The sequence below is a fragment of the Heptranchias perlo genome, unplaced genomic scaffold (genome assembly GCF_035084215.1).
Source record: "Heptranchias perlo isolate sHepPer1 unplaced genomic scaffold, sHepPer1.hap1 HAP1_SCAFFOLD_148, whole genome shotgun sequence".
In the NCBI taxonomy this organism is placed as follows: domain Eukaryota; kingdom Metazoa; phylum Chordata; class Chondrichthyes; order Hexanchiformes; family Hexanchidae; genus Heptranchias; species Heptranchias perlo.
Window position 1 is genome coordinate 59,189 of NW_027138733.1, and position 21,175 is coordinate 80,363.

General features: G+C 47.1%; 1 protein-coding gene across 1 annotated transcript; it reads left to right on the top strand.

Annotated features, from left to right (window-relative positions):
- Nucleotides 1-410: 410 nt before the first annotated feature.
- On the top strand, nucleotides 411-19,442 carry LOC137309135 (E3 ubiquitin/ISG15 ligase TRIM25-like). Its single transcript, XM_067977431.1, has 6 exons — nucleotides 411-1,037; nucleotides 1,864-1,959; nucleotides 2,648-2,878; nucleotides 11,413-11,435; nucleotides 12,391-12,599; nucleotides 16,306-19,442. The coding sequence occupies exons 1-6, from the start codon at nucleotides 477-479 to the stop codon at nucleotides 16,836-16,838; spliced, it is 1,653 nt and encodes a 550-aa protein (XP_067833532.1). The 5' UTR covers nucleotides 411-476; the 3' UTR covers nucleotides 16,839-19,442.
- Nucleotides 19,443-21,175: the final 1,733 nt, after the last annotated feature.

The window sequence follows — 21,175 nt, forward strand, 5'->3', positions numbered from 1 at the left end:
GCCCACTCACTTAACCTGTCTATATCCCTTTGCAGATTTTCTGTGTCCTCCTCACAGCTTACTTTCCCACCGATGAACATTTTAACTTTTTCTTTATATTTTTCTATTCCTCCCAGAGAGCTCCTTCCCTTTCCTCTCTGGGGGATTTGTGAAGGTTATTGTTCCTCTTTATATCAGTTTTAAATCATTTGTTAAACCGTTTAGGGTCTGGTCTGAGCTGATTAGTTTTCGGTTTGTGTTTACTGAGTCCAGCTTGCTGTATTCTGACTCCAGATTGTAAAATTGCAATCTTGTTTTTCTGAGCTGCTACTGCAGGCCTGAAAGGGTTAATCTTCAACCAAAGTGAGTCACGAAACTTAAACTAACTTTGTCACTCCTTGCACCGAGTGTTTATGAGAATTTCACTTCCTGCTCTGGTTCCTCGCTCTCTCTCTCTCTCTCTGTTCTGTGTGAAAACTCTTTCAGGTGCTGCAGGAATGGAGCCCGGAGCTTTCGAGGATGAATTAACCTGTGCTGTGTGTCTCCAGGTGTACCAGGACCCGGTGATATTACCCTGTCTGCACAGTTTCTGTTTGAAATGTATTGAGGGAGTTTGGGCCCAGACAGCAGGCCCAGAAGGGTTTGAGTGTCCTCAGTGTCGCCGGAAATTCAACCCCAGGCCCAGTCTGGAGAGAAACTTCACGCTGTGTAATATCGTGGAGAAATACAATCGCTCACAGCCTCCTGCTGATTCAGGCCGTGTCATGTGTGAGTATTGTGATGAGACTCCAACCCTGGCTGTGAAGACGTGTCTGAAATGTGAAGCTTCCTTTTGCTCCCGTCATTTAAAACCACATTTACGGAAAGAGGCCTTGAAAGATCACACCCTAATCGAGCCTACGGCTGACCTGACAGAGAGACAGTGCCTTGACCATAAGAAGGTCTTTGAATACTACTGTAAAGATGATGCAGAGTGTGTGTGTGCTTCCTGTATAATAACAGGGAAACATCAATCCCACACACTGCTGAGCCTCGATCAGGCACGAGCTGCAATTAAGGTGAGTGACATAATTCCTGATATTAAATACAGTGAGGGAGGGTTTTCCTGTTAATAACGAACATTAATTCGAACTGATTACAGACAGTGCTGATTTAGCCCAGTGTTTTCTTGCTGCCCTGGGTTTACGGCTATTTGTTTCATATCAGTCAGATTTGCTCCCTCCCCCTTCTCTTGGTCTGTCTGAGAGAACAGGGTGGGCACTGGGAGGGGTGTGAGAGTGACCCAGGGTGACTGCCCCTCACCCACACTCAGCCCCTCCTGGTGAGGGCATTGTGGAGCTCAGTAATTCACAGTGTGGGCACCTGTGAGAACTGGCACTCCATGGCATAGGGCTGTAGAGCAGAGCATGTTGGAGCCCTGTGTAACGCTGGGGTATTCTGCCATCTGACCATCAGGGAGAGGACCATCACCGGTGGGGGGAGTGAGGGACACCCACGGGGGGTGACTCAGGGGCTGGGGGGAGAAACTGTTTCTCACAACAAGAGGGAATTGGTGTTTGAGAAATGCTGGTGTGACTGAGTCTGTCTCCCTTTCCCCTCGGCTGATTCCTGGAAATGGAGGAGCTGAGTCCGTGTGAAAATGCAGCACACGGTGTGTCAGTGTGAAAAGAAGCCGGTGTGTGTGGTCACTCAGTTTATACAGGGCAGGGAGCGCCTCTTTACTGAGAGCCACAGAAGGGAATATTTCTGCTCAGGGCCCAGACACTGAGAATCCCACAAACCACTTTCTATCCACACCCAGTGGGGTCACTCCTGGAACGGAATCATTTCCCCTTTAAATCCCAGTTTGAATCCCTTTTGAAAACTTTCCAATTGCCTTTACAGGAAGAATTGGAGAGAGAAATCGAGAGGCTTCGGGGAGTCCAGCAGAATTGTTCCAGCAAACAGCGAGACTTGGAGAGATCAGAAGCTGAAATAAAGGTAGGGAAAAGTGGGACTGGATTTACTCTGGAATCTGCAGCCAATTCAGGACAAACTCTGGGAAATTCCTCCCCAGCTCCCTTTTAAAGGGTGGGAGTGACTCCAAACCCCCCACATGTTCATGGAGTCTGTTCCAGAGATCGAGGACTCTGGTGTCTAACCTAACTCTGTGCCTATGGATTTTATACACAGACCCTCTGGTCCTACCATCCCGATCCATCTCAATACCTCACCCAACCAGTGAGTCAATAATCCCTCCATCATTTTGAAAACCTCAATCATGTCCCACTCGGCCTTTCTCTAAATGACCCTCCCTCTTGGAGACGATCCTCAGAATTAAATCCATCAGACTACGTGTCATTCTGGCCACCGTCCTCTCCAGAGTCTCGATCTCCTTCACCAGGTGTGGGCACCAAAACTGGACCCATCACTCCAGGTGTGGATGGACCAGGTGGCAGTGCCATACACAGTCCAAATACAGTGCTCTTTCTTTTAAACTCAAGGCTCAAGGCAACACTCGTTAAACTCTGTTTTCTCTCCCAGTAGACACCCCCCACTGCTTGTCTATCTTTAATGGGTGATCGAGTAGTGATCGAAACAAACTGTCCCGTCCCTGGAAAGTGCCGTGTGCTCAGGGTAAGAGCTGTGTGGAAGGGCCGTTTGTAATGAGAGTTGGTTTGGGTTTCAGACACGAATCAATGAGCTGAAAGGAAAGCAATCGAAGAGCTACTCTGACTGGAGGAGACAGCTGGAAGAAGATGAAGAATACGCACTGAAACTGATCGATGAGGAGGGGCTCCGAGCTCTCTCACAGATTAGAAGCTGTTCTGAAGCATTAAACAAGAGGATGGAACAGATGACATTAATAGATGGAGAATACCAGAGTCTGGAACAGAGTGACCCTCTCTCCTTTATTCAGGTACATCTTCAATATAAACAGGGTCATGTCTGGGGAATGGAGAGTGTTGGTGCTGCCCCCTCAGCCCTGCCCCAGGAGTGTTGGTGTTGCCCCCTCAGCCCTGCCCCAGGAGTGTTGGTGCTGCCCCCTCAGCCCTGCCCCAGGAGTGTTGGTGCTGCCCCCTCAGCCCTGCCCCAGGAGTGTTGGTGCTGCCCCAGGATGGAGTGCAGTGAAATGTTGGATTATTCCCCATTCCTGTGACTGGCCCCACCTACTGTTATACACTGAACTCTTTACTCTCAATCCCAAATTCACGGTTTGGTTTCATTGGGTTTTGATTTGTTTGTTGCATAAACAATCGAATAGTGATAATGGGGCAGTTCAATTATCCGAATATAGACTGGGAAAAAACAGAGTAAAGGGCAAAGAGGGGGAGGAATTCCCCAAATGTGTTCAGGAGAACTTTCTTCAATATGTTTCCAGCCCAACGAGGAAGGAAGCAGTGCTGGATCTAGTTCTGGGGAATGAAGTGGGGCAAGTGGAGCATGTTTCAGTGGGGGAGCATTTGGGAAACAGTGATCACAATATCATTAGGTTTAGAAAAGTAATGGAGAAGGACAAGAAACAATCAAATGTAAAAATACACAACTGGAGGAGGGCTAATTTCTGTGAGTTGAAAAGGGATCTGGCCCAGGTGGGTTGGAAACAAAGGTTGGCAGGTAAAACAGTAAATGAGCAATGGGAGGCCTTCAAAGAGGAGATAGTTCGGCTACAGACTAGAGACATTCCTGTGAGGGGGAAAGGAAGGGCATCCAGAGCTAGAGCTCCCTGGATGATTGAAGAAATAGAGATTAAAATGAAACATAAAAAGGAGGCTTATGATAAATGTCAGGTTCATAATAGACAGTAATCACAGTAGAGAATCAAACAGAATACAGAGAGTGCAGAGGAGAACTGAAAAAGGAAATGAAAGGGGCAAAGATAATGTATGAGAAAAGATTAGCGGGTAACATAAAGTCTTTTAGAGACTTACAAAGTGTAAATGGGTGGCTAAAGGAAAGGTGGGGCCGATGAAGAACCATAAAACTCCACAGGAAAAGTGATCCAACCGTGGCTATCTGGAGAAGTTAAGGATGGTATTAGATTAGAAGAAGAGGCTTACAATGTTACCAAAAAGAGCAGTAAGCCTGCGGATTTGGAGGGTTTTAGAAATCAACAAGGGATGACCAAGAAATTGATGCAGAGGGAGAAAATTGAATATGAGAGTAAACTAGCAAGAAATATAAAAACAGATTGTAAGAGCTTCTACAGGTGTGTAACAAGGAAGAGATTAGTTAAAGTAAACATAGGTCACTTCGAGGCAGAGACAGGAGAAATTATAATGGGGATTAAGGAAATGGCAGAGACGTTAAACTAATATTTTGTATCTGTCCTCACGGTTGAAGAGACAAAAACATACCAGAAATAGTGGGGAACCAAGGGTCTAATGAGAGTGAGGAACTTAAAGTAATTATGATTGGTAAAGAAAAAGCACTGGAGAAATTAATGGGACTAAAAGCTGACGAATCCCCTGGACCTGATGGCCTACATCATAGAGTCATAGAGTTAGAGTCATAGAGTTATACAGCATGGATAGAGGCCCTTCGGCCCATCGTGTCCGCGCCGGCCATCAAGCCCAGTCTAATCTAATCCCATATCCCAGCATTTGGTCCATAGCCTTGTATGCTATGGCATTTCAAGTGCTCATCCAAATGCTTCTTGAATGTTGTGAGGGTTCCTGCCTCCACAACCCTTTCAGACAGTGAGTTCCAGACTCCAACCACCCTCTGGGTGAAAAAGTTCTTTCTCAAATCCCCTCTAAACCTCCCGCCTTTTACCTTGAATCTATGCCCCCTTGTTATGGAACCCTCAACGAAGGGAAAAAGCTCCTTAGTATCCATCCTTTCTATGCCCCTCATAATTTTGTACACCTCAATCATGTCCCCCCTCAGCCTCCTCTGCTCCAAGGAAAACAAACCCAATCTTCCCAGTCTCTCTTCATAGCTGAAGCGCTCCAGCCCTGGTAACATCCTGGTGAATCTCCTCTGCACCCTCTCCAAAGCGATCACATCCTTCCTGTAGTGCGGCGACCAGAACTGCACACAGTGCTCCAGCTGTGGCCTAACCAGTGTTTTATACAGCTCCATCATAACCTCCTTGCTCTTATATTCTATGCCTCGGCTAATAAAGGCAAGTATCCCATATGCCTTCTTTACCACCTTATCTACCTGTTCCGCCGCCTTCAGGGATCTGTGAACTTGCACACCAAGATCCCTCTGACCCTCTGTCTTGCCTAGGGTCCTCCCATTCATTGTGTATTCCCTTGCCTTGTTAGTCCCTCCAAAGTGCATCACCTCGCACTTTTCCGGGTTAAATTCCATTTGCCACTGTTCCGCCCATCTGACCAACCCATCTATATCGTCCTGCAGACTGAGGCTATCCTCCTCGCTATTTACCACCCTACCAATTTTTGTATCATCAGCGAACTTACTAATCATACCTTTTACATTCATATCCAAGTCGTTAATGTAGACCACAAACAGCAAGGGCCCCAGCACAGATCCCTGTGGTACCCCACTGGCCACAGGCTTCCAGTCACAAAAACAACCTTCGACCATCACCCTCTGCCTTCTGCCACTAAGCCAGTTTTGTATCCAAAGTGCCAAGGCACCCTGGACTCCATGGGCTCGTACCTTCTTGACCAGTCTCCTGTGCGGGACTTTATCGAAGGCCTTACTGAAATCCATGTATACCACATCCACTGCGTTACCCTCATCCACACGCCTAGTCACCCCCTCATCGTAGGGTTTTGAAAGAGGTGACTGCTGAGGTAGTGGATGCATTGGTTTTGATCTTCCAGAATTCCCTAGATTCTAGAATGGTACCTGTTGATTGGAAGGTAGCAAATGTAACCCCGTATTCAAGATAGAAGAGAGAGAAAACAGGGACCTATAGGCCAGTTAGCCTGACATCAGTGGGAGAGAAAATCCTAGAATCTATTATTAAGGACGTAGTAACAGGGCACTTAGAAAATCGTAATATGATTAGGCAGAGTCAGCACGGTTTTTGAAAGGGAACTTGTGTTTGACAAATCTATTAGAGCTTTTAATGGGTGTAACTAGCAGGGTAGATATGGGGGAACTGGTAGATGTAGTATATTGGGATTTTCAAAAGGCATTTGATAAGGTGCCACAGAAGATTAGGGCTCATGTGATTGGGGGTAATATATTAGCATGGATTGAGGATTGCTTGACGGACAGAAAACAGAGAGTAGGAATAAACGGGTCATTTTCGGGCTGACAGGTTATAACTAGTGGGGTGCCGCAAGGATCAGTGCTTCGGCCTCAGCTGTTTACAGTCTATATCAATGATTAGATTAGTGGACCGAGTGTAATGTATCCAAGTTTGCTGACAATACAAAGATCGGTGGGAAAGTAAGCTGTGAGGAGGATGCAAAGAGGCTGCAAATGGATATAGACAGGTTAAGTGAATGGGCGAGACGGTGGCAGGTGGAGTATAATGTGGGGAAATGTGAAATTATCCACTTTGGCAGGAAGAATAGAAAAGCAGAATATTTTTTAAAAGGTGAGAGACTAATTATGTACAGTTTTGGTCTCCGTACCAAAGGAAGGTTACAGTTGCCTTAGAGGGGGTTCAACAAAGGTTCACCAGATTGATTCCTGGGGTCAGAGGGTTGTCTTATGAGGAGCGATTGAGTAGAATGAGTTTATAGTCAGTGGATTTTAGAAGAATGAGAGATGATCTCATTGAAACATATAAGATTCTGAGAGGCTCGACAGGGTAGATGCTGAGAGTCTAGAACTGGAGGGCATAGTCTCAAGATAAGGAGAAATTAGCCCATTTAGGACCAAGATGAGGTAAAATTTCTTCACTTAGAGTGTTGTGAATCTTTGGAATTCTCTACCCCTGAGGGCTGTGGATGCTCAGTCATTGAACATATTCAAGGATGAGATGGATAGATTTTTGGACTCTCGGGGAATCAAGGGATATGGGGATCGGGCGGGAAAGTGGAGTTGAGGTCGAAGATCAGCCATGATCTGATTGAATGGCGGAGCAGGTTCGAGGGGCCGAATGGCCGACTGGCCGACTCCTGCTCCTTTTCTTATGTTCTTAAAAAGGAAATCTTCTTGTGGAGGCAAAGAGCATGACTGAGGTACGAAATGAATACTTTGCATCGGTCTTCAGTAAAGAAGAGGATGCTGCCAATCTTCCAGTAAAGGACGAGGGGGTAGAGAAACTGGAGAGGATTAAAATAGATAAAGAGGAAGTACTAAAAGGGTTGACAGCGCTCAAAGTGGAAAAGTCACCTGGTCCGGGTGGGATGCATCCTAGTTTGCTGAGGGAAGTAAGGGTGGAAATAGTGGAGGCTCTGGCCACAATATTCCAATCCTCCTTGGATATGGGAATGTTGCCAGAGGACTGGAGGATTGCAAATGTTACACCTCTGTTCAAAAAAGGGGAGAGGGATAAACCCGGCAACTACAGGCCAGTCAGCCTAACGTCGATGGTGGGGAAATTTCTAGAGACAATAATCCGAGACAAAATTAATTGTCACTTGGAAGAAAATGGGATAATAAACAACAGACAACACAGATTTATTAAAGGCAAATCGTGTCTGAATAACTTGATTGAATTCTTCGATGAAAACTTGTCAGCAAAATTGAAGCCCATGGGATTAAAGGGACAGTGGCAGCATGGACACGAAATATGATCAGAGACAGAAAGCAGAGAGTAGTGGTGAACGGTTGTTTTTCAGATTGGAGGGAAGTTTATAGTGGTGTTCCCCAGGGGTCAGTATTAGGACCATTGCTCTTTTTGATATATTAATGACCTGGACTTGGTTATACAGGGCATAATTTCAAAGTTTGCAGATGGCACAAAACTCGGAAATGTAGTAAACGATGTGAAGGATAGTAACAGACTTCAGGAGGACAGAGACAGACTGGTGAAATGGGCAGAAACATGGCAGATGCAATTTAATGCAAAGAAGTGTGAAGTGATGTATTTTGGTGGGAAGAATGAGGAGAGGCAAAATAAACTAAATGGTACAATTTTAAAGAGGGTGCAGGAACAGAGAGACCTGGGGGTGTACGTACACAAATCTTTCAAGGTGACAGGACAAGGTGAGAAGGCTGTTAAAAAAGTACCCAGGATCCTTGGCTTTATAAACAGAGGCATAGATTACAAAAGCAAAGAAGTTATTCTAAACCTTTATAAATCACTGGTCAGGCCCCAGCTGGAGTATTGTGTCCAATTCTGGGCACCGCACTTTAGGAAGGATGTCAAGGCCTTAGAGAGAATGCAGAGGAGATTTACTAGAATGGGACCAGGGATGAGGGACTTCAGTTATGTGGAGAGACTGAAGAAACTGGGATTGTTCTCCTTAGAGCAGAGAAGGTTAACAGGAGATTTAATAGAGGTGTTCAAAATCATGAAGGGTTTTGATAGAGTAAATGAGGAGAAACTGTTTCCAGTGGCAGAAGGTTGGCCTTTATTTCTCGGGGGATGGAATATCAAAGCAGGGGAGTCATGCTACAACTGTACAGGGTGCTGGTGAGACCACACCTGGAGTACTGCGGACAGTTCTGGTGCCCTTATTTAAGGAAAGACATATTTGCATTGGAGGCAGTTCAGAGAAGGTTCACTAGTTTGATTCCAGGTATGGAAGGTTTGTCTTATGAGGAAAGATTGATCAGGTTGGGTTTATACTCATTGGAGTTTAGAAGAATGAGAGGAGATCTTATTGAAACATACAAGATTCTGAGGGGACTCGATAGGGTAGATGCTGAGAGGATGTTACCCCTCATGGGGGAATCTAAAACTAGGGGGCTTGGTCTCAGAATAAGGGGTCGCCCGTTTAAGACGGAAATGAGGAGGAATTTCTTCTCCCAGAGGGTCGTGAATCTTTGGAATTCTTTACCCCAAAACGCTGTGGAGGCTGAGTCATTGAATACATTCAAGGCTGAGTTGGACAAATTTTGATCAGCAAGGGAGTCAAAGGATATGGGGAAAGGGCGGGAAAGTGGAGTTGAGGTAAAAATCAGATCAGCCATGATCTCATTAAATGGCGGAGCAGGTTCAAGGGGCCGAATGGCCGACTCCTGCTCCTATCTCTTATGGTCTTATAAAGTTCTGTATTTAAGATGATCGGAAAAGAATCAGGTGAGAAGAGGAGAATTCTTTTTACACAGCGAGTTGTTATGATCTGGAATGTGCTGCCTGAAAGGGCGGTGGAAGCAGATTCAATAATAACTTTCAAAAGGGAATTGGATAAATACTTGGAGGGGTAAAATTTACAGGGCTATGGGGAAAGAGCGGGGGAGTCAGGCTAATTTGATAGCTCTACCAAAGAGCCGGCACTGACATGACGGGCTGAATGGCCTCCTTCTGTCCTGTATCATACTATGATTCTATGATTTAAAAATAATGAGAGATCTGATGAGGGTTGTGCAGTTGATGTTGTGTATATGGACTTTCAGAAGACATATGATAAATCATAGAATCATCGATTCGTAGAAAGGTTTCAGCACGGAAGGAGGCCATTCAGCCCATCGAGTCCGTGCCAGCTCGATGCAAGAGCAATCCAGCTCGTCCCACTCCCCCACCCTTTCCCTGTAGCCCTGCAAATGTTTTCCTTTCAAGTACTTATCCAGTTCCCTTTTGAAGGCCATGATTGAATCTGCCTCCACCACCCCCTCGGGCAGTGCATTCCAGATCCTAACCACCCGCTGCGTAAAAAGGTTTTTCCTCATATCACCTTTGGTTCTTTTGCCAATCACCTTAAATCTATGTCCTCTGGTTCTTGACCCTTCCGCCAATGGGAACAGTTTCTCTCTATTTACTCTGTCTAGACCCTTTATGATTTTGAATACCTCTATCAAATCCCCTCGCAACCATCTCTGTTCCAAGGGGAACAACCCCAGCTTCTCCAGTCTATCCACGTAACTAAAGCCCCTCATCCCTGGAATCATTCTAGTAAATCTCTTCTGCACCCTCTCTAAGGCCTTCACATCTTTCCTAAAGTGTGGTGCCCAGAACTGGACACAATACTCCAGTTGTGGTCGAACCAGTGTTTCATAAAGGGTCATCATGACTTCCATACTTTTGTGCTCTGTGCCTCTATTTGTAAAGCCCAGGATCCCGTATGCTTTTTCAAACCACTTTCTCAACCTGCCCTGCCACCTTCAATGATTTGTGCACATAAACCCCCAGATCTCTCTTCCTGTAACCCTTTAGAGTTGTGCCCTCTAGTTTATATTGCCTCTCCTCGTTCTTCCTACCAAAATGCATCACTTTGCATTTTTCTGCAGCCCACATAAAAGACTTATTAGCAAAATTAATGCCCATGGGATTAAAGGGACAGTGGCAGCGTGGATACATATTGGCTAAGGGACAGAAAGCAGAGAGTAGTGGTGAACGGTTGTTTTTCAGATTGGAGGGAAGTTTACAGTGGTGTTCCCCAGGGGTCAGTGTTAGGACCACTGATCTTTTTGATATATATTAATGACCTGGACTTGGGTATATGGAACATAATTTCAATGTTTGTGGCTGACACAAAGCTTGGAAATGTAGTAAACAGTGAGGAGGATAGTAACAGACTTCAGGAGGACATGGACAGACTGGTGAAATGGGCGGACACATGGCAGATGCAATTTAACACAGAGAAGTGTGAAGTGATGCATTTTGGAAGGAAAAATGAGGAGAGGCAATATAAACGAAATGGTCCAATTTTAAAGGGGGTGCAGGAACAGAGAGATCTGGGGGATCATCAACAGAAATCTTTGAAGGTGATCAGGACAATTTGATCAAGCTGTTAAAAAAGAATACGAGATCCTGGGCTTTATAAACAGGCTTGGAGCACAAAAGCAAGGAAGTTATTCTAAACCTTTATAAATCACATGGTTAGGTCCCAGCTGGAGTATTGTGTCGAATTCTGGGCACCGCACTTTAGGAAGGATGTGAAGGCCTTAGAGAGGGTGCAGAGGAGATTTACTGGAATGGGACCAGGGATGAGGGACTTCAGTTATGTGGAGAGATTGGAGAAACTGGGATTGTTCTCCTTAGAGCAGAGAAGGTTGAGGGGAGATTTAATCGAGGTGTTCAAATCATGAAGGGTTTCGATACAGTAAATAAGGAGAAACTGTTACCACTGGCAGGAGGGTCGGTAACCAGAGGACACAGATTTAAGGTAATTGGTAGAAGCACCAGAGGCAGCATGAGGAGAATTGTTTTTACAGAATGAGTTGTTATGATCTGGAATGCGCTGCCTGAAAGGGCGGTGGAAGCAGATTCAATAATAACTTTCAAAAGGGAATTGGATAAATACTTGAAGGGGAAAAATTTGCAGGCCTATGTGGAAAGAGCAGGGGGAGTGGGACTAATTGGACAGCTCTTTCAAAGAGCCGGCACAGGCACAATGGGCCGAATGGCCTCCTCCTGTGCTGTAAGATTCCATGATTCTATTGACTGATTTGATCTCCTCTTTTTATTCACAGAACTCGAAGCAGCTCCTTTCCAGGTAAGTTCCTCTCAGTCATACAGTACCTGCTGCTGATAGGGAACCTTCACCTGTATCTGGGAGAAGAGTGAAAGTAGAATCACCGCTTGGAAACCTCCCCAGATCAGGGGCTTTCAAATGGGGCGAATATTGAGTGATGTTTAACTATGGTTTGAGGGGTTCTTGGCTCAGGCAGCCTGTGGGAAATGGGAGTGAGATGGGCTGTTCCATCGGTGTGTCGAGCTTCTCAGGAACCTGTTAGACAGGAATTGAGAGTGAGAGAAACCTGCAGTGACCTGTATCGAACCGAGGCTTCCTGAAGGCTCCATGTGTGTCAGTGACAGCTTTATTCCATTGGGTCAGTAAGTGCTGTGTGATTGGCTTGTTCTATCAACCAGCCCATGGAGAAATGAGGAGAGGGGCAGGTCCCAGTGTCAGAGTGACAGTAAAATGTCTTGTGATTGGCTCATTCTATCCACTAACAGAGAAATGAGTGTGTGCTGAAATGTCCCAGTAATGTCAGTGTGACTGGACACTCTGTGAGGGAATCCCACCGATCCCAGGTCCCTGGGAGGCTGTTCCTTCTCCTCTCCTCACTTCACATGATCGTAGTGAGTGTGTTCCTGCAGAGAGGGGGAAGCACAGACTGGAGACCCTCGGGATAATAATAATTATTAATAATGGAAAGATAAGGGCTCCAGTGCAGAGAAACTGGACTGAACACAGACGGCTTTGAAAATCACAAACTGAGCTGAAGTGACAGCAAACCAGGATCCCACTGCTCGTGTGGAGATCAGTGTGAATGCAGGGAGACTGCAAATCCCGGGATTCTGCCATTCTCAGGATGGGTTGCTGCGGGGTGTCAGTACGAGCATTAGAAGGGGTGCAGGTTGTTGCACTGATCACTCGTTCCCCTTTGGGTTTCTGATCTGAAATGTCCCCACTGATAAAAACATTCTCTCCTCTTTCATTACAGAGTGACTGAGACTCAGAGAGTCACAGACCCAGATGTTCCAGCGCTCACCCTGAACCTGTCCAAAATATCTCAACTTATCCAGAAGAGGCTGAATGGATCGGAAAAGTACCACTCAGACATATTGGGAATGATAAGGAAAAACGTGCAGCTTTTCTCCAATTCTGGGCACCACACTTTAGGAGAGATGTCAAGGTTAAGAATTTCAAGAGGTGAGGAGGCACTTAGATTAAAGCCCTCAGGTTAGAGATGATTGCCGTTGGCTGGGCTTGTCTGAGACATGAAGAAACTGTTATTGAATCATTAAAATAAGATTTCCAAGGCGATTACGATCAATATACTGATTGGACTGAAAGAGGAGGAAGGCGGTGTGTACTGAGGACATCTGAATGGAGAAGTGGGGAAGTTATGTTAAACTTGTATCAAACCTTGGTTAGACCACACTTGGAGCACTGTGCACAGTTCTGGTCTCCATATACCTTGGTTAGACCAAACTTGGAGCACTGTGCACAGTTCTGGTCTCCATATACCTTGGTTAGACCACACTTGGAGCACTGTGTACAGTTCCGGTCTCCATATACCTTAGTTATGGCCAGTTAGCAGGTCGGGTTAGTTGTGTTCAGACAGCTGGGAATATCCCCGAACTTTAATCTCAGGTCCCTGTGTGTGTGGATCAGGAGCCTGAGATTAATCCTCAGTCGCCAGTGACACCTGCTTTAAACATTCCTCACTGCAATGGGCCAAAGCTTCACCCGCCATGGGTCAGGTAGGGGCGGGGTTACACACTGTCAATCAGAGTGTCTCTTAAAGGGACACTGTCCCTCACAGGGCTGTCAGTATCTGTGCTCCGGGGAGGGGGCAGAATCAGCTCAACAGGGGTAGCCCCAGTCCCAGGGATTGTCATCGAGCAGTCGACAGGGATCGGGGGGAGAGCGGGAATATTCCAAGGTGTGTTTATATCACAGGGGATCACAATGTTCATAATTTCTATTTAACCCTTTATGTTTCTATTTAACCCTTTCTGTTCCTTGTTAACCCTTTCTTTCTCGGTGACGTTTCTTCAGTCAGGGTTCAGTGCGAGGGATTCGAGGGTCGAGTTCCTGCACCTGTTCCCTCCTCGCAGCTCGGAATTGGTCCAAGTCTCAGACCCAGGGGGAGAGGGAGTGTTGGTGAATTCAGAGTGAACAGGGAGCAACAGTTTAATGTACAGAAGGGACATCAGATTCATCTCAATTGACAACAGAATCCTCACTACTGTGTGGAAATTAATGGAGACTTTAATCAGAGCTGTGAGCAGGATGGAACAGTAACAGGAGGGGGAGAGCCCAGGGCACACTCCTGTATTCAGGATGGGACAGTAACAGGAGGGAGAGAGCCCAGGGCACACTCCTGTATTCAGGATGGGACAGTAACAGGAGGGAGAGAGCCCAGGGCACACTCCTGTATTCAGGATGGGACAGTAACAGGAGGGAGAGAGTCCAGGGCACACTCCTGTATTCAGGATGGGACAGTAACAGGAGGGAGAGAGCCCAGGGCTCACTACTGTATTCAGGATGGAACAGTAACAGGAGGGAGAGAGCCCAGGGCACACTCCTGTATTCAGGATGGGACAGTAACAGGAGGGAGAGAGCTCAGGGCACACTCCTGTATTCAGGATGGAACAGTAACAGGAGGGAGAGAGCACAGGGCACACTCCTGTATTCAGGATGGAACAGTAACAGGAGGGAGAGGGCCCAGGACACACTCCTGTATTCAGGATGGGACAGTAACAGGAGGGAGAGAGCCCAGAGCACACTCCTGTATTCAGGATGGAACAGTAACAGGAGGGAGAGAGCCCAGGGCACACTCCTGTATTCAGGATGGGACAGTAACAGGAGGGAGAGAGCCCAGGGCACACTCCTGTATTCAGGATGGAACAGTAACAGGAGGGAGAGGGCCCAGGGCACACTCCTGTATTCAGGATGGGACAGTCACAGGAGGGAGAGAGCCCAGGGCACACTCCTGCATTCAGGATGGGACAGTAACAGGAGGGAGAGGGCCCAGGGCACACTCCTGTATTCAGGATGGAACAGTAACAGGAGGGAGAGGGCCCAGGGCACACTCCTGTATTCAGGATGGGACAGTAACAGGAGGGAGAGAGCCCAGGACACACTCCTGTATTCACGATGGGACAGCAACAGGAGGGAGAGAGCCCAGGGCACACTCCTGTATTCAGGATGGGTCAGTAACAGGAGGGAGAGAGTCCAGGGCACACTCCTGTATTCAGGATGGGACAGTAACAGGAGGGAGAGAGCCCAGGGCACACTCCTGTATTCAGGATGGGACAGTAACAGGAGGGAGAGAGCCCAGGGCACACTCCTGTATTCAGGATGGGACAGTAACAGGAGGGAGAGAGCCCAGGGCTCACTACTGTATTCAGGATGGGACAGTAACAGGAGGGAGAGAGCCCAGGGCACACTCCTGTATTCAGGATGGGACAGTAACAGGAGGGAGAGAGCTCAGGGCACACTCCTGTATTCAGGATGGAACAGTAACAGGAGGGAGAGAGCCCAGGGCACACTCCTGTATTCAGGATGGAACAGTAACAGGAGGGAGAGAGCCCAGGGCACACTCCTGTATTCAGGATGGGACAGTAACAGGAGGGAGAGAGTCCAGGGCACACTCCTGTATTCAGGATGGGACAGTAACAGGAGGGAGAGAGCCCATGGCTCACTACTGTATTCAGGATGGGACAGTAACAGGAGGGAGAGAGCCCAGGGCACACTCCTGTATTCAGGATGCGACAGTAACAGGAGGGAGAGAGCTCAGGGCGCACTCCTGTATTCAGGATGGAACAGTAACAGGAGGGAGAGAGCCCAGGGCACACTCCTGTATTCAGGATGGAACAGTAACAGGAGGGAGAGGGCCCAGGACACACTCCTGTATTCAGGATGGGACAGTAACAGGAGGGAGAGAGCCCAGGGCACACTCCTGTATTCAGGATGGAACAGTAACAGGAGGGAGAGAGCCCAGGGCACACTCCTGTATTCAGGATGGGACAGTAACAGGAGGGAGAGAGCCCAGGGCACACTCCTGTATTCAGGATGGAACAGTAACAGGAGGGAGAGGGCCCAGGGCACACTCCTGTATTCAGGATGGGACAGTCACAGGAGGGAGAGAGTCCAGGGCACACTCCTGCATTCAGGATGGGACAGTAACAGGAGGGAGAGGCCCAGGGCACACTCCTGTATTCAGGATGGAACAGTAACAGGAGGGAGAGGGCCCAGGGCACACTCCTGTATTCAGGATGGAACAGTAACAGGAGGGAGAGAGCCCAGGACACACTCCTGTATTCACGATGGGACAGCAACAGGAGGGAGAGAGCCCAGGGCACACTCCTGTATTCAGGATGGAACAGTAACAGGAGGGAGAGAGCCCAGGACACACTCCTGTATTCACGATGGGACAGCAACAGGAGGGAGAGAGCCCAGGGCACACTCCTGTATTCAGGATGGGACAGTAACAGGAGGGAGAGAGCCCAGGACACACTCCTGTGAGCTGTGTGTTCCCAGTGCAGCCAGTGCTGAGATTGTGGGGCTGTTACTGTGAATCTGTGGGATGTGTTGTGTGCCGGTGAATCCCCTGCATTGTGTCTGGGAGAACGTGTGCACAGTGCCAGGGGCTTGTGTGATTAAACTGACTGCTACTGTGTGTCTCCACTGCCGTGTTTGCACTGAGTGTACAGCACTGGGACCCACACACTGCTATTTAACAGGGATTCTGATCAAAGGCCATTTATTTAACAGGGGATGAACACAGTCTAAGAGGTCATATGGGGCTGACAGTGTCTGGGAAATACTGACACTCCCACCCTGCAGCTGTCAATCATTGATGGGAGTGGAATAACCCTGTCTGACCAATCTCTTCTCTCCTCTCTAGGGCAAAGGTCAGCGATGAGCCTGGATCCAAAGACAGCAAACTGGAACTTGGTTCTGTCCAATGATCTGAGATCAGTAACACGGACTGGACAGGATCAGCCCTACCCACCTCACCCAGAGAGGTTTAAAGACTGGCCCCAAGTCCTCTGCTCCCAGAGTTTCTCCTCAGGATCCCATTCCTGGGATGTGGAGACTGATGGGAAAGAGTGGAGAATAGGGATTGTGTGTGGGAGCGCAGAGAGAGAGGGGAGAGAGTCTGGTCTTGGATTCAGCAGTAAATCCTGGTGTTTACGTTATTCTGTTTTGTTTGGTGTTTCTCTCGGAGCCGGTCACAATTCCCAGTTCACTGACCTCCCATCGATCCCGTCTAAGAGCCGGATCCGAGTTCAGTTGGATTACGAGGCCGGGACTGTGTCATTTCACCGGGTCACTGACTCACTGACACATTTACACACATTTCAAACCACATTCACTGAACCCGTATTTCCGGCATTTTATTGTGGGAAAAAAACATCCCGAAAACTGTTAAATTAATCCTGATTGTGGAGACTCGGTGACATCACTTCCTGTTCGGGACTGATGTCACTTCCAGGTCTGCCCTTCTGATGATGTCACTTCCAGGACTGCTCTTCTGATGATGTCACTTCCAGGTCTGCCCCTCTGATGATGTCACTTCCAGGAGTCCCCCTCTGATGATGTCACTCCCCATCTGCCCCTCTGATGATGTCACTCCTGGCTCCACCCCCTCTAATTATGTCACTTCCAGGACTGCCCTTCTTTGTCAGGGTCGGTCCCTAAAGCTCAAAATAGCTGCTTTTGGTGAGTTTCCTTGTAATTCGTAGCGTTCCAATTAATTGTCTCCTTCAGTTGTAGAATTTTACCACTTTAGTTGCAGAATTGTCGTGGTATTAATCACAGGAGTGAATCAGAATAGTGGCAGGCACGACTGTATTAATCTCAGTAGTGAATGGTAGTGACAGGGCATGACTGTATTAATCTCAGGAGTGAATGGTAGTGACAGGGCATAACTGTATTAATCTCAGTAGTGAATGGTAGTGACAGGGCACGACTGTATTAATCACAGTAGTGAATGGTAGTGACAGGGCATGACTGTATTAATCACAGTAGTGAATGGTAGTGACAGGGCACGACTGTATGAATCACAGTTGTGAATGGTAGTGACAGGGCACGATCGTATGAATCTCAGTAGTGAATGGTAGTGACAGGGCACGACTGTATTAATCTCAGTAGTGAATGGTAGTGACAGGGCATGGTCCCTTTAAAGTGCTGCTGTGAAAATCTGAGTCTGGGGTTTGAAATTGTTCTTTGACGGTCGCTCCAAACAGTGATGGTGAATCGACAGCCCGAGTTACACTGACTTCAGTGGGAAAGAAAATGGTGCGGGTGTAAAATGGGCTGTCCATTCACTATCGCCCGTGTTGCACTAACACCAGAGACTAATTTCACCCCCGGGGTCTCCTGGGCATCGCTGAGAGCTTCTGGGACTGCCCAGGGGGGGTAACACATCTGTCCGAAACTAAGCAAATGTATTGATTCATTGGACCAGACTGGGAACTTTTAATCTGTGTTTTATGGGGTGGTGATTTTTAGTTTATTGGACAGTAAGGTTCCTCCAGGGCTCACAACCAACATGAAATGGGAATATTATGGGATGTTACTGAGGTGACTGAGTGTGTGAGACACAAACAGGAAAATTGCCCCACCAATTGGAGTCTACAATCAGCGTCCCAGGTGGTCATGGGTGATAATGGGACATTTTGTGATAACCAAAAACCAAAGGGTCAGGAAAACGATGTGTGAGTGACCGGTGAGAAACAAAGATCACCTGGGAACAACCCCCAAAGGGCATCAATCAGGAATCAATACACAATCCAGTGAAAGTCAGGAAAGGGGAGTTAACAATCGTTAATTGATAGCTTTCTCTTGGAGACGGTTGTGTCCTTGCTTATACTGAACAGTGAGAAGAATATTTTATAACCTGGGCTCTACCCGAGAGATCGGGACCACGCAGGGGGAGATAAGCAAAGACCTCCAGACACCCCCCGGTCTGTTGATCAGATAGCCTGAAAGCACAGGAATGGCTTGTATTTGATGTCACGTTCGGTGTGATTTTGGGAAACAGCTGTGTGTGTAAATGTGATATTTTGCACGTGAGGCAACCAGTCTGTGGAATGCATGATGGAGATGCCCTGAAGGACGGGTCTCAGACATGCTCAGTCATGTTGACAACACCACGACATGAAATGGTTAATGTGCTCAGGAGAGTGAGGACAGATACTGGATCACTACTGATTTACACTTGGTAATCAAGGCACTGACACATGCTCCATAGAGAAACCGACCAGTTAATGAAACAATCAGGATAGTGTTAAACACACTGGTCCCGATCAGAGGGATTGAAATTAAAGTAAAGACGGACATAGAATTTGGATTTCCAAAATTCAGGGTTGGGTTCCTTCGAGTTAACGATGAAATTGGGACAACTGAGGGCCGGGGAGAAATAATACTGAGCCAGAATTATCCACAAGATGGATAATGGTAAAAAGGAGAGCTGGAGGATCTTTGAAGTCCAAGATTTCTTGATGATATGGTAGTATTTGGGGGGAGCCTAGTTTCTGTAGTTTTCTGTACAATGTATTATGATTTTCTTTGTCTGTATCATGATGTGTGATAATAACCAAATGAAACTTAGATTAGAAGAGCAAATGGCTGGAGATCGGTCTGTGATGCTCACAGGATGAGGACCTTAGATAAGGCCCCAGGATCACACAAAGGAGGGTGGGGGGAGATTGTAGAAGATTAAGACTGAGAAGTAATGAGGGAAACCACTTTCTTAGATTACTTCTGTAGTTTAAAACCCCTAATATTGATAGACTGACAGTGCATTCGAAACAACGTAATGCTGAAATTGAAAAGGGGACCTCTACCCCTGGGGATCATGAATGGAGGGAGGTCGTCTATAATGTGGGACAGCATCCTTGGGTGAAAATCATGTCTCTGCTTTTTGTTATTATACAACTTGTTATGATTGTAACACTTTTCTTTCTCATTTGTCGTATTTGAAAGAACTTTTTTGTAAATGTGACGCTGATTAAACTTCTTGTAACAATGTTTAAACTTATCTGTGGTGAGTGCAATTCAGATTCAATGAATGGGTTAAAGTGAGTTGTTCGATCTCACACTCAATTGAGGGGCGACTGAAGGATTTTGGACTTTCAACACCAGTTATTAATTACCTGCTAAAGGAGCTGAGTTTGGTTAAAAATATTATTTCAACAAAGGAACGGTTAAACTGACTGTTCAAGGCAGCATGCTGGGAAGGTTGGCCAAATTGGAAAAGTTTCATTCAGCAGATTGTCTCGAAGGTTAAAGGTAAGACAGATGCAAGGCCTTGAAAGTCTGTGAGAAGCTGTTGTAAACATCAGATGCTGTCATATCAACTTGTTCAAACCATGGGAAAGAGAGAGAGGGAAAAGTAACAACAGTGAGTTTTGCCAGCAAGAGTGGGGAGAAGTGAGGAGGGAGTGGGGGAGAAGAGGGAAGAAGGGGAGGAGATTGGGGGTCGGGGAGGGAGGAAGAGAGGGGGAGTGGGGAGGGGGGGGATGCGGGGAGGGGGACGTGAGGCCTGGTTCCCACACTCCTCGTCGGCCAAGTTTTGTATCATCTGCAAATTTTGAAATTGTGCCCTCGACACCCAGGTCCAAATTGAAAAGAGAAGATTGTGAAGTTCAAATTAACCGATCGAAAACATTCCAAGTGAGCAAAGATTCATCAAAGAATTCACCACAATACATCTCTCAATAAATGCCCTGCTTCCCTCCACCTTTTACGAGTTGTTTTAATATATTTTCATTCTTTGTCACTGACACATAAATCAGAGGAGGAAATTTCAGCTGCAATGAGATTCCCGTGAGATGGGCCTTGTCCCATTAGCTGCAGTGTTACAAGAACAACAGAAACTTGTATTTATAAAGCACCTTTAACGTAGTAAAACATCACAATGTGCTTCACAGGAGCAATCAAACCAAAACTGACACCAAGGCAAAGAAAAAGACATTAGGTCAGGTGACCAAAAGCTTGGTCAAAGAGGTCGGTTTTAAGGAGAGTCTTAAAGGAGGGGAGAGGTTCAGGGAGGGAATTCCAGAGCTTAGGGCCGAGGCAGCTGAAGGCACGGCCGCCAATGGTGGAGCGATGAAAATCGGGGATGCACAACAGGCCAGAATTGAAGGAGCGCAGAGATCCCGGAGGATTGTAGGGCTGGAAGAGGTTACAGAGATAGGGAGGGGCGAGGCCAGGGAGGGATTTGAATACAACGATGAGAATTTTGAATTTAAGGTGTTGCTGGACCGGGAACCAATGTAGGTCAGTGAGCACAGGGGTGATGGGTGAATGGGACTTGGTGCAAGTTAGGATACGGGCAGCAGAGTCTTGGATGGGCTGAAGTTTAAGGAGGGTGGAAATGGGAGGCCGGCCAGGAGAGCATTGGAATAGTCAAGTCTGGAGGTCACAAATGCATGGATGAGGGTTTCAGCAGCAGATGAGCTGAGGCAGGGGTGGAGACGGGTAATGTTGAGGTGGAAGTAGGCGGTCTTGGTGATGTTGAGAATATGGGTTCGGAAGCTCAGCTCAGGGTCCAATAGGACGCTAAGGTTGCAAACAGTCAGCATCAGACAGTGGTCAGGGAGAGGGATGGAGTCGGTGGCTCGGGAACGGAGTTTGTGGCGGGGACTGAAGACAATGGCTTCGGTCTTCCCAATATTTAGTTGGAGGGAATTTCTGCTCCTCCAGTACTGGATGTCGGACAAGCAGCGTGACAAATCAGAGAGAGTGGAGGGGTCGAGAGAGGTGGG